The sequence below is a fragment of the Hyaena hyaena genome, unplaced genomic scaffold, assembly GCF_003009895.1.
Source record: "Hyaena hyaena isolate Hyena2069 unplaced genomic scaffold, ASM300989v1 scaffold_82, whole genome shotgun sequence".
Taxonomy (NCBI): Eukaryota; Metazoa; Chordata; class Mammalia; order Carnivora; family Hyaenidae; genus Hyaena; species Hyaena hyaena.
Genome location: NW_024080713.1, coordinates 1551716 through 1565193, shown reverse-complemented (window position 1 = coordinate 1565193; position 13478 = coordinate 1551716). Strand labels below are relative to the sequence as shown.

Here is a 13478-nt window from a genome sequence, read left to right as displayed (position 1 = left end):
CTGCCTAGACAAGCAGCATAAAAAAATGAGCAAGTGGTTTGCTGTTAAGAGATAATACTGAACTAGACCTTTCCTCGGAAACAGCATGGATTTGAGCTCAATTTGAGAATACATTACTAATTATCATCACCAAAAAAGCAACAGCATTTCATGTTTTTATTAGAAATTCCTTAAGACAAAAAGATATCCAGCAATTACTGATTTTCTACGCAAATCCTAACCTAAGTGCTTAAAAGGATTGTTGTTTCCTTCAATTCTATTTCACTGGGCACCACATTTTCAAAATGGCTCTATTTGGGGCACATGCAAGACTTGTCAATATTTACTGAACGAAGCTGCTATTAAATTCTCTAACAAGATGGAGGTCTCTCGGAAAAAACAGGCCATAACATTTTTTTTTCTTCACAAAACGGGGCCAAACACACCCACTTCAAGAAACCATGGTTTGGGTCAGATTTTTCCGTAAGAATGGTTGTTTCTGAGGGGCTCGAGAGTGCACTTCTGGGACTGGAATCACTGTGAAGGTTTTCTCCGGACCCAGGTAAGGGGCGGGGGGCGGGAGCTGGGGTGGGGGCAGGGCAGTTGTCCCTGGATGCTCGCGAGGGCGGCGGCGAGGGACGATCCCAAAGCTCGGGGTTAGGTAATTAGTTCAGGGAGCGGAGGCTTTAGCGGTCCACCGGTACCTAACCAGCCACACGACGGGAAGCCCCACCACGCCGAGAGAGACGTGGGCTCCCCCATCCCAGACAAGTCAACACTGAATCTCAAACTCTCCTTTCTGCCTCCAGGCCCCGTCTGACCCCATTGGCAGCAGTTCCCGCCAATCCGCTCGGTCACCGCCCCCCAGGCCCGCCTGCCCAGCCCTGATTGGATGGGACGGGAGCCGGGACCTCGTGTTACCAATCTGGGAGCCCCTTACTCAGCCACACACGCAAGCCCAGGTACGCCCGCGGAGCCCCTTCCCCTCGCTAACCCCTTCCCCTCCCCCACCCCCAGGGCACAGGCAGACACTTACCGTCCCGGGAGGTGCCCATCAACTGGTCCAGCATCGCGCGCATCTGGGCCTGCGCCGACATGGCGGCGGCGTAGCGAGCGGACGGGCGGGGGTGGGGCGCAGACCGGGCCCTTTCGGGCGGGGGGGACAGGGGAAGGGGTGGGGGAAGGTGAGACGCTGTCTCAGTTGCCGCCGCCGCCGCCGCCTCGAGGCGTGTGGAAAGGGAGCTGGAGGGCTTGTAGGAGAGTCCGGGCTGCGGTCCTCACGACGATGCGTTAAGTGGAAGGCAGCAGCCCCCGAAAGCAACCCTCGTTCCCTCACTCTCCGTCGGGTCCTGGGACAGAAGCGTTACGGGCTAAGCAAGCTCTTGCCTCCAACACCGCCACCCGCCAGAAGCCGTCAGCCCCCCCTTCAAGCTCTGACGCCGCTCGCCGCCACCGTCGCCGGGACGTGAGCGCGCACGCTCCTCGCGCTTAGTTGTTTCCCGCGGGGGCTCCACCAACTGGCGTCCAACTGCATTTGCTCCACCCGCCCCGCCCGGGAGAGGTTCCACCCTAACGGCTCTCGGGCGCGTGCACGCGAGCTTCTCCCGCCCCTTTCCCCTCAGATCTCGCGAGACTAGTTATCAAACGACCCTCGAGCTAGATCCGCCCGAGGCGCCAAACTGCGGGCACCGGTCTCCAAGTGGGCTAAGGCCGTGAGGCACGCTGTGCTGGCGAACCGGACTCAAATTAGCAATTGTGCCAGAGAGTTAGCCCGAGTCGAAAGTAAGTGGAGACCTTGCGGATCGGTTCTACTGAGGTTAGCAGACTTAGTAGTTAATACAGGCGTATTTCTAACGCATACTCGCTTTCAGGGGCCCACCCAGAATTTGTACACCCAACCTCTTCCCCACTGCTGCCTTGACCTTCTATAAAAGGAACCGTGGAGAACTGATGTCTGAGTCTTTCATCTATGCATAGGGAAGCTAACCTCCCACCCCTGAACTTGATAACACCTGAACTTAATATACTAGGAAACAGGTGATCTAACGCATTCTGATCGATTATCATTGTTTATAACAGGAAGCTGTTAGTTTAAATTTGGAACTATAAAAGTTAAGCAGTATTTTTAGAAAGGAAAGGAGGTGATCTTTTAGAGAATTTTTTTGTCCCGTTTAAGAGGTAAGTTTGAAGAATTAGGCCTTTTCAGTGTATCGGCAGCATTGACGACGGCAAAGAAAGCCTGTGCTTTCAAAGCTTGCCATCACCTTGAATTCAAAATCTTAGTCGACTGATTGCTAACTGGGACCTTAAGCAGTTTATTTCGTAATCTCATGTTTATGGATATAAACACATACAGCACTGTTGTGAGGGTTAAATGAGCTAGCAGAAAATGCTTAGCCTGGTATTTTTTTGTAAACTTTTTTTTGTAAAATATTAATTCCTTAAAATGAGATATAGGTACTTCCTAGATACTTGGAAGAGAGATAACAGTAAAATTTTTTCATTAAAAATGCATATGCATTAGCTTGGAACTTATTAGAAAGATTAGTAAAAAAAACATAAAATAGTAGTCATAGGCCCAAGATCCCTTTGAATGAATATTGGGCCAATAAAAAATTTTAAATTATGCTGTCTTTTGTAACTGACAAAATAGTTTCCCTCCAATTATTCAAAGAATTCAAAATTCCAACAACTCCAAATACTAAGAATATCATTGAAAACAATTTGCAATAAGAGTGTACAAATTATTATGTCCTAGTGGGAGGCATATTCTATATACAGCATGATCCTTTGAAAAACTTGGAAGGCAAGTATAGTAACATGTTGAATAATTTATGTGTTAATGAGAATTTAGTTTTTATCCTTTACCTTCTACTTTTCTGGTTGCTTACGTTTTATTTTTTTACAGTTCAACTTCTTTATGTTACTCATTGAGGAACTGAGACAGCTGGAGGAACTATCCAGTGTCCCAGCATCCAGTGGTTGCTCACATTTTAAATATGTCTCATAAACAGCATATAATTGGCTTTTTAAAATTTAATAATCCTATTCATTTGTATTTGTGTAATTACTCATATGTTTGGTGTTAAAGCTCTTCTGTTTTGCCTATCTGTCTCATCTATTTAATTTTCTCCTTCCCTGCTTTCTTTCTAATCATTCCATTTTTTCCCCTTCTGGTAATTTGGAAGTTTCATTTTATTTTTATTCTTTTAACAGTTACCCGAAAAGTTAAAATGGTCATTCTTAATACCTTTTCACTTTGTCCAGATAACACAAAGAAGACGAACTCATTTTAACCTCTTCTGAAGTTTTATGCCTGTTATCATGTGTTTTAGTTCTGTGTTTTTTGAAGCTAAACTTCATGTAATTTACCACTTTTCTTTTCACTTCATGTGATGTTCATTACCACTTTCTTTTCTCTTCATTCCTTCTGGAATCGCTGCCTTTCCATCTGGAATCATTTCCCTTTTGTCTGAAGTCTAAACTTTAGGACAGGAGTCAGCAGTTTGGCCCACAGGCTAAATCCGGCCCACTGCCTATTTTTCTGAATAGTTTCATTGGAATACCGCCAGGCTCATTCATTTCCTATTGTCTATGGTTGCTTTTGCACTACGACAGCATTGTTGAGTAGTTGTGAAAGATAACATACTGTATGGCCAGCAAGACTGAAGTGTTTACTATCTAGCTTAAAACCGAAGTTTGCCTAACCTGCCTCAGAGTTTGCTTTTGTTGGTCTGCTCATGGGGAACTGTCCCACTTTTGTTGATCTTAAAAGCTCTTTCTTTTGCTTTTCTTCATTCTAGATAGGTATTTTTATTGGGTATAGAATTCTAGGTTTGAAGTTACTTTCTTTCAGCATGTACACTCCGTCTTTCTGCTTGTTTATCTTTGCTCCTATGAGGTCAGTTTTCAGTCCATTAGCCCTTTGCAGATAGTTGGCTGCTTTGAAATTTTGTTCTTACTAAGCTTTTGGTTTTCTGCAGTTTTACTATGATGTATCTGGGTGTGGATTTGTTTTTTTCTTTTAGGATTCATTGAGCTTTTAGAACCTGTGAACTTGTCTTTCATCAATTCCAAGAAATGTTTAGCTGTTCTTAAATACTGTTTCTCACTCATCAACGTCTAGACCTCCAAATAAATGACAATTTGACAAGTTTCACTGTATCATCTAGATCTCTTACTCTCTGCATTTTCTACCTTTCCGGTACTTTTGTTTTCTAACAAATTTTATAGTTCACTAGTCTCCTTTAAACTGTATCTAGTCTGCTGCTAAATCCATGAATTGAATTATTTTTTCAATTCTAGAGTTTTTATTGAGTTCTTTTTCAAGTCTTCTGTGCCTCTGTGTCTTTTTTATTTTTTTAAATTAGTTTCTGGTTCCCTGATAAAATTTCCAAGCCTGGTTATTCTTTGACCTTAGTTAACATCATTGTTTTGTAATCAGAGTTTGCTAAATTTAATTATCTGAAGTTTTTTTGTAGTGTTGTTTCTGTTGTCTATTTTTCTGCAGTTTTTCACTTAATGGAGTCTTGTTTTCTTGTGTGTCTGGTTATCTTTATGTGCTGAACATGTATTTGAAAAAACATGTAGGGGAATAGTATAAGCCTAAGTAAGATCTAATAATATCTTCCTCCAGAGAAGATTTTTATTTTTCTGATAGGTCATTGAAGTCAAGGACTACCATAATATAGGTTCAAGGTCTCAATTCCTCTTGACCACCAAAATGACAAAAATCTGGGCTAAAAACCTGGGCTGAAAACCTGGGAAGGACTTTTTGCTTACAGATCATCTTTGAGGCTGAACTTCAGAGTTCTAGATTGAAGTGGGTGTGGCTTTTTAGAGTGCCTACCTTGATGGGCCCTAGACTTTGCCTTTTGCATCCCTAACCCTACAAACCCCCCAAAAGTGCAGCTCAGTTTTGTTACTGAAGCAGTTATTACAAAACTGGCACATGCCCTGCAGCCAAATACGTGTCTTTTTGGGCTACATTTACAAGGGACAAAAGTGGTTCAGGGAAGAGATACAAGAGGTAAGTAAGAAGTCTGGACTAGAGTATGAGAGATTCAAGAGAGTCTTAGGAGGTAGAATCTAATTAATTCAGTGATTATTTAACTGAAGGTATGAAGGAGCAGAAGTAATCAACAATGACTCCATTTTCTGGCTTGAGTGACTGGCACAAGTCTCATTACCAGAGAAAAGATTTATAGGGGAAGATGATGAAGTACTATTTTGAATGCATCGGATTTGAGATGCCTTTGAATCATCTAAGTCATGTTGTCTGTGAAGCAGTTGGACATAGGGGTTTACAGAGGGGCTTGGCTGGAGTTAGCCTGTTGGTGATAATTGAAGCCTGGGAAAAAGAGGTGACCTCACCCAGGGAAACTATATCAAGTGTGAGATAACGACCTGAACCCGAGGAACATCAGCGTATATAAGGGATATGCAGAAGAGGAAACCGAAGAAAATTGGCTAGAGCAAGAGAAGAAAACAAGAATGTGATGTCATCAAAGCCATGAGAAAATAATGGTCAGTAGTGTCAGATGCTTCCTAGAAGGGCATCTGGCTGGCTCAGTCAGTAGAACAAGGGGATGTTGATCTCAGGGTCATGAGTTCAAGACCGGTGTTGAGGGTAGCTAAGTTTACTTAAAAAATATGCTCCCTAGAGATCAAGCAAGATAAGTAATGACCCACTGAGTTTAGTGACCTGAAGGTCATTTGTAACCTTGCAAGACAGTTCTGGTAGAGTGGAGGGGCAGAAACCAGACTATAATGGGTTAAGGATAATTGGGCAGTGAAAGATACAGAAAATGGACACACGCAACAACATGATTAACCTCAAAATCAGTATGCTACTCAGAAGAGTGCATACTATATGACCACACTTGGATTAAATTCCTGAGCAGGCCAAACTAATTTATGCTCACGGCAAGCGGGGTCAGTGGTTGCCTGGAACCAGGTGTGGGGAAGGGGAATTGGATTGACTTCAGAGGGCAACTTTCGAGGGTGACGGAAATGTTTAGTTTTCATAGGGTTGCTGTTATACAGATGTATTCACTTGTTATTCATTGGCCTGCACACTTAAAATGGATATATTATGTGTAAATCATACCTCAATACAGCCTATTTCATGTTTTAAATTTTCTTTAAGGTTTATTTATTTTTGAAAGACAGAGCAGGAGCAGGGCAGAGTCAGAGAGAGGAGACACAGAATGGGAAGCAGGCTCCAGGCTCTGAGCTGTCAGCACAGAGCCCAACGTGGAGCTCGAAGTCACAAACTGTGAGATCATGACCTGAGCTGAAGTCAGACACTTAACCGACTGAGCCACCCAGGCGCTCCAGCTTATTTCATATTCTCAATGAAGAGGTAGTAACTAAAAAGGCATTTGTGTAAGAGGTTGAGTATTTGTTTTTAGACGGCAGAACCTTGAGGATATTTAAATGCTACTATAATGCAGTGAGAGGAAGCAGTTGAAAATAAAGGAGCAAAGGTAAGAGACAGCAAAGTAAAGGAACAGGACAAAGCATGTAGCACATCAAAAACTAGAGCAGCAAATTAACACAGTGTAAAAAACCTCAGTTCTCGGAACTCTTAGGACAGAAAGTTTATCTTCAGTAGTTTGTGTTCCAAAATCATTTCCTTCTATTTCTAAAACTGAGTTCAACTAATTCTTTCTGGTAAGACCATTAGTAAGAAGCACAGGTTTGAATATTTACGGATAGAAATGGCCTGAGCAGGGGCCCCAGGCTGGCTCATTCAGAAGAGCGTGCAACTCTTAATCTCGGGGTTGTGAGTTTGAGCCCGATGTTGGGCATGGAGATTACTTAAAAGTAAAATCTTAAAATCTATTTAAAAAAGAAATGTCCTGAGCAAATTATTTAAAGTAAAAAAAACCTGTCCACAATCCAGAAGATAGGTGGCAATAGGGCTTAGAGAAGGGTTCATGATAAAAGAATGAAAGTATAGTAAAATGATGAAAAGTTAAGATTTTCTTTTTGTCAAGTCCTCCTTATTTACTGTGCAAGTATTTTCTATATTTATTACAACCACCTTGTTGGCATTCCCATTTTACAGAAGAGGGAACAAGCTCAGGCCAACTAATCTGCCCAAGATAACACAGCTGGTGAATCAGAAAAGTGGATTAAAACCTAGGTCTCTATCACTTCCAACCCATAATAAATACTTTACCCTGGTTAGGCAATTCTGCCTCAAATTTTATTGTATGTGCAATATTGTAACAACAAAAGAAATAAAAACTTAACCTACCCTAATCCTTTTGCCTTCTTTATTTTATCAAAGTAAGACATCTTCAGGTAATTTACTCCTGCCTGAAACGCCTGGGTGAGTCAGTAGGTTGAGAGTCCAAATCTTGTGGTTTGTGATTTCAACCCCACATCAGACTTTGGGCTGACAGCATGGAGCCTGCTGCAGATTCTCTCCCTTCCTCTCTCTCTCTCACTGCCCCTCACCCACTCCTACTTTCTCAAAAATAAACATTAAACTAATAATATACTTATGCCCATGAAATAAAACAGGAAACGAACTATGTTAAATGTTTCTAGTTTGTTGATCCATTAATTGAATAAATGCTTGTTTGATCTCTTAATACAATTGTTTCCATGTTGGTCTCTTAGAAGAAATGGTGTGTGGAGTGCTTTATGACCAGTTCTGTTCAGATTGTACTCCTAGCAAGTAGTGCTAACTTAGCTATGTGTTCAAAATGTGGAATAATGCTACGTGTAAGTCACCAGGGATGGTGCCTTGGAGACTACAAAGATGAATGCGGCCTGGTCCTTACTCTTCAGGAGCTTGCAGTGCAGGGAAGAAGCTGTAAGACGTGCCTACAAGAAACTGACCTAGGCCACAAAGTGGTCACAGATAAAGAACCACTAGTGGTTCACCGAAAGAGTAATTTGTATATGAGAATGTTAGAAGCAAAAAAGAACATTTAGGAGACTAGTTTAGTAGTTCAGGCAAAAGTCTGTTAGTGCCTCAATGAGAAGAGAGGCAATGAAGAGACAGGGAGGAGGGAGGGATGTTAGAGCCACTGCAGAAGCAGAAATTGCTGATTGACTAGACATGGAGACTAAGAGTCAGGAATACAAAATGAAGCTAAAGTGTTTTACTTGGGTCAGCCAAGTGCATGGTAGAGCCCTTCACCCTGATAGAGAATTCAAGAGGAACAACAATTTGACAAAAGGCAGAAGAAGTCACTATGCTCATTCCATGTCCCTGTCCCTGGACTTCCTCCCTACAGCCTGCGGTTGAGTGATGGTCATGTTCCTATACCTAAATGTCAACTCAGCCTATGGAGGTAATAGCTCCCAACTATTGCTAGCCTCTAGAAGCATCACATCTTTATATATCCCTTCATTAGCTCTCCTCAGCAACCCTATTTGAGTATACCATCTGTTTTCCTGTCAGGAATTTAAACACATCATATCTGTGTGTTTTGTACTAAAGTGTGTGTGTGTGTGTGTGAGAGAGTGAGAATAAATAGTATGCTTATATAAGGATATATATGCTTTCCAATAGCTGGAAAGATACACACCGAACTGTTAGAAAAAGTTCTCCCCTGGTAACACGGATGGGAAAGGGGAGGGGCAAGGGAAAAGAAAAGAAAGCTTTTATTTTATATTCTATACCATTTGAATTACTTAAAACAATGTTTGTATACATTTAAAATAAAAATAATAAAGCTTAAAAGTCAATGAAGAGCATCAATCAGCCTAATATGAGAAGTTCAGTAAATTCACTGAGTAAGGATAAAACCTAAGAAACACTCAGCTGACAAAATTACATAGCAAAACCCTAAACTTGCAAAAAAATTTAATGATAAATATACAGATAGAAATGATTAAATTCTTGTCTGAAGGCAGCTTCCAAGGAATCTCCATTCTCATGGCTCCCAGCCCTTCCCTCCAGGCTGCTGAGGCAACTTGAGACCCACCAAGCCAGCAGACTCCTCCACGGAGCGCTCACCCTTGCCATGAAATTCCTGGTGAAGGGTCACGTGTTCTCGAATGCTGCGTAAGAGGCAGAGGTAGGTGGCAGCTTGGAAATGAAGTTCATGTTGGGCTCTGCACAACTTCTCACTGGTAACCTGGAGAAGTAGCAAGGTCACATACTTTATTAACAGCCCAGCTACAGATACAGAGCCAGAGAGATTCAAGAAGCATTCTCTAGCATGGAAGTAAATTGCACAGAGGGAATAAAAACATGTATATGTGTATACTAATTATATATGTAGAGACACTCTAATTGTGGCTTAGGAAAGCTGACCTCTAATTAATTGAAGAGGAATTTTACAAGGAGTTTCACTGAGGAGCTTCATTGAATGTCCTTACATTTTAATACAGAAAAAGTCATTTCAACTCCCTTGTTTTACAAATGAGGAAACTAAAGCCCAGAGAGGCTCAGTAGTTGGTTACTGGCAGAGATGGGAAACTATAATAATTAATGTCGCCTAAGGTGTATAGAACTCTCTCCCCTTCAAACAAATGAGAGTCTAATTTTTATATTTCTGACTTTGGTTAATGTCGTAGATCTGTCATTTCAATGAAAAGCAAAACCATATTGTCTGGAAAAAGAATAGCTTTGTCCTCAACAGTAACAAAATGAAGGCTTTATATATAAAGTTAATATCCATATACTCATAGAATATTACTTAAAATTTACTTGTCCATCTGAAAAATCCATATTCTGACGACTGTAAATAGCTAGAAGCGATATCCATTCACAAGTCCCCAGTAATTGCAAACCTTGTTTTTTCTTCATCACAACCAATTTCCAGATTTAGCACACTGTCCTTTATTTGACTAGCTTTGGGTTCTGAACTTGGGAGAATAGGTGAGACTGAGATGTATACATAGCTTAAAACACTTAAGGAGCCCTTTGTTTGTCTAAATGCAGATTAACCTCTGTGCACCACTGCCTATGTAAACCCCTTTGACCTTTTTTCACTTGAATATGTAGAGGTGGGATCTGAAAACCAGAAAGCGTGGTTTAAGATCTGCACACCACACATACAAAAAAAGAGCTGCAGATCACATATGTGAAAATGACACTCATGAGCTGCTCAAAAAAGGAACTCCTCTGCTTTAATCAATTAACATTTTTTTTTTTTTTTTTGGAGAGAGAGAGAGAGAGACTGCAAGCTGAGGAAGGGCAGAGAGAGAGGAAGGCACAGAATCCTAAGCAGGCTCCGGGTTCTGAGCTGTCAGCACAGAGTTTGATGCAGGGCTCAAACCCACGAACCGCAAGATCACGACCTGAGCCGAAGTCAGACTCAACCAACTGAGCCACCCAAGTGCCCCAATTAACTTTTTATAAGTAAAAACTTGTGAGCGACCAACACCAACGAGAAACATTAAAAACAAGTAACATCCATTTCTATTATAAACCCCAAAATTGATAAGATTTGAAACAAATTCTGTTAGTGTAGGCCATGATTCAGCTAAGCCTGAATCATAAGTCAGGGGAGAAGAGTCAGCAATATATAAACAGTATATGAATCACAAAGAGATCAAAAACAACAAAAAAAAAAACGGGTTATTTTCTCCAAGGAGAAAGCAGAGGTTCCTCCCTAACTGAACCTCTTCCATTTAGGGGAAGGATGGAGAAAATGAGCATAGATGGTTATTGAGTTAGTTCTGAACCAGCAGGAAACAAAGCATTCTCCATATCCTCGCTGTGTTTCTGGAACTTGTAGTATGAACATCCACGAAACTTGAGAGCCTCTCTTAAGGGCAATAATGCCCCCATAAGGTACACCCATAATCATGTCATCTTAAAATCTTAGAATGACCTTCCATTATATTTACAAGGAAGTTTAAGTTCCTGCCTACCACATCTCCCACTTCACCTTCCACCCCCTAATCTTTAACCAGTCTCAAATGTCTGTTCTCACCTCTGGGCTTCCAGTTGTACAGCTTCTTTACCTGGACCTCATCTTCCCCGACCCCCATTTGCTTGCAAACTCTTACACTTCAGGTCCCTGCTTAGTTTCCTCCAGAAATCCTTCTTCATACAAGGACCTCCCGTTGTTTAGGCTCTTAGCACTTACTTATTCTAAGTGCTTTGTTGTAGGGCTCCTTGGTTGGACTGTAAACTTCCAGGACCCATGTGCATCTCATTCATTTTAGCCAAGTTCCTTGAAGTCCCGAACACCGTGGCCTTTAAAAAGCTTTTGAATTAGAGGCACCTGGGTGGCTTAGTCGGTTAAGTGCCCGACTCAGCTCAGGTAATGATCTCTCGGTTCATGGTTTCGAGCCCCATGTCAGGCTCTGTGCTGACAGCTCGGAGCCTGGATCCTGCTTTGGATTCTGTGCGTCTCTCTCTGCCCTACCTGATTCATGCTGTCTCTCTCTCTCTCAAAAATAAATAAATATTTAAAAAATAAAAGTTTCTGAATTTTAGCCCCACGTTGGGTGTAGTTGCCCCATTTGAAAAATAAAACTTCTTCCACCCGCTCTTGCCTAAGAGGAATATGGAGTGTGGATTTCACGAAGGAATTTCCCAAGGAAAGCTTCCCATGTGTTCATATTTATCTGCTATAGAAGGAAAAAATATATCTGGTCAGATAATCACGTTAATGTGATAGCACAACCTCATTACAGATTTCTAGATCAGCGGCACATGTCCGTTAAATGGGGTATGAAATACAACATAAGTGAAACACAGTTCCTACCAAGTTCTTAATAGTCCTCATCTTATTACAGTTCTTTTCTGCCTCAAAACCAGGTTTTCAGAATAACTACCATGGGAAGGATGAGGAAGAGTGACTGATAGATGCTGCCGCTAGTGACCCTCCACGCTCCACCAACTGCATTTCTTCTCCTCCTGCCCCCTCCCCGCCCCCCATCTCCTCCACTTCACTCTCTTGACTGTCCCCGCACCTGCGAAAGGCCAGCCAATGAAATCCCTGGTCCTTGGCTAGTCCCCGGGCCTAGGCCATAGCCTAAGGTCCAGGGCCTGTGTTTGCCTGGCCAGAACCACGGCGGGCTGGGAGGGTTGGTTTCAGAAATGCAGGCGCTGGGACGACGCTCCCTACCCGCAGCCAGGCCCTACCCTCTTCCTCCTTCCTCCCCCGGGGAACGGGCGCCGGAGCACCCGGACACGGGCTGCCGTACCCGATGCGCACGGAAAGCCTTCACGAGGTACCGATAGGCCGCGGCGTCACGATAGGGTCGGCCAGTGGCCGCGTTCATGTAGCGCAACTCCCGTAGAAGGCCTCGTAAAGTGCGCACCGGCGACCCCAAGGCCGCCATTTTCCCGTCCTCGGAGCGCGGTGCCCAACGGCGCCCTACGCCCCTCCTACTCGCTCCCCACCCGCCCAGCTGCTTAGTGGTACGGTCCGACCCACAGTGCCGGATCCCCCCTTCAATTACCGAGTAGTGGAGTGTCTCACTTCCCTTCTCCGCACAGCGTTACTAATCAAACGCCGAGCGGCGGCTTAAGGAGTTAAGAGAGAAGTAAACGAAAGCCGAGTGTAACTGCCTCGCCAGGTCCTTAAGAAACACTTGAGAAAGGGCCAGGCGAGGGGAAAGGAGGGTCTTTGGTGACTGCGTCATTTAAGACGTCATTAACTGACCGCGGAGTCCCGAGAATAAGTGGGCCTGGTAGGAATAGGTGTTGATTTGAAATAGAACACGAAAGATATCGAGAGCACGGAGTTCCTAGAAATCCCACGGCACTGTGGCAGCTCAGAAGAAGGAAACAGAATATGCTTATTCTTGCAAACAGTAGCCCATCACCTAGGGAAACGACACATTTACTTCGCATTTTTAAAAGGTAAAATTAATTTCGCATATTTCGGTAAAGTTCTTTAAGAATGGCAAAAGTCTTTTATCAAGGTAAAAAGCTCATCACCCCAGATGGGACTCGAACCCACAATCCCTGGCTTAGGAGGCCAATGCCTTATCCATTAGGCCACTGGGGCTTCTGCGAGCGAAGCGCTCCAGCAACGTATTCAATTTTTTTTTTTTTCCTCTTTGGTACGTCATCGTCACTTAGGTCTCCTTTTAACCTATCCTGAGAAACCACACCTAATACCACTGTGAGGGGTGAGGCATGCTGGGAATTGTAGTTCAGAGGACAAGCGTTCGCGTTCCAGCTCCAAAGGCTTTACCCTCGAAACAGCACCGATGCGCCGGACGGAGGACGGGCGCGCGCACGGTTTTGCGTACGCGTTTGCCTGCCTGGTAACCCCGCGCCTGCGCAAAAGTGGGCATGCGATGTCGTGGAGCCGAGCGCGCTGGGCACATTGGCCGAATCTCGGAGACTCGCCCTCTGAGCTGCTGCTGTGTAGGATTTTTACCGGAAACAGCCGGCCCCTTCCGGTGTTGCGGCTGTCCGGACTTAGCTTGGCTCCAACACGCCGTTAGGTGGCGTCCGCAGCGGTCACTTTCTGTTTCCGGTTGTAGGGGTGAGGCCATTTCCGGCAGAGCCATTGGCGAGTTGCGAACGTGTACCTTGCCGCCTGTATTGTCAAGTCAGAGTG

The 13478-nt window shown here is 43.6% G+C and overlaps 2 protein-coding genes and 1 non-coding gene across 4 annotated transcripts in view; all 3 read right to left on the bottom strand.

Annotated features, from left to right (window-relative positions):
* The window catches only part of LOC120232966 (putative RNA-binding protein Luc7-like 2), a 57574-nt gene extending 56006 nt beyond the window's left edge, over nt 1-1568 (bottom strand). The window contains exon 1 of one of the 2 annotated variants that reach the window (XM_039234009.1): nt 1016-1568. In XM_039234009.1, the coding sequence (XP_039089940.1) occupies nt 1016-1076 (61 nt within the window). In that variant the 5' untranslated portion in view covers nt 1077-1568. The remainder of the gene's footprint in view (nt 1-1015) is intronic. The other variant, XM_039234008.1, reaches the window with a different exon arrangement.
* A 7221-nt stretch (nt 1569-8789) lies between these two features.
* On the bottom strand, nt 8790-12314 carry FMC1 (formation of mitochondrial complex V assembly factor 1 homolog). The gene is made up of 2 exons (XM_039234013.1): nt 12109-12314; nt 8790-9080 (listed from the first exon to the last, which is right to left on the bottom strand). The coding sequence occupies exons 1-2, from the start codon at nt 12244-12246 to the stop codon at nt 8877-8879; spliced, it is 342 nt and encodes a 113-aa protein (XP_039089944.1). The 5' UTR covers nt 12247-12314; the 3' UTR covers nt 8790-8876.
* A 530-nt stretch (nt 12315-12844) lies between these two features.
* Nucleotides 12845-12917, bottom strand: TRNAR-CCU. Its single transcript has one exon. It is a non-coding gene; the product is annotated as a tRNA-Arg (tRNA).
* Between the last annotated feature and the right edge of the window lie 561 nt (nt 12918-13478).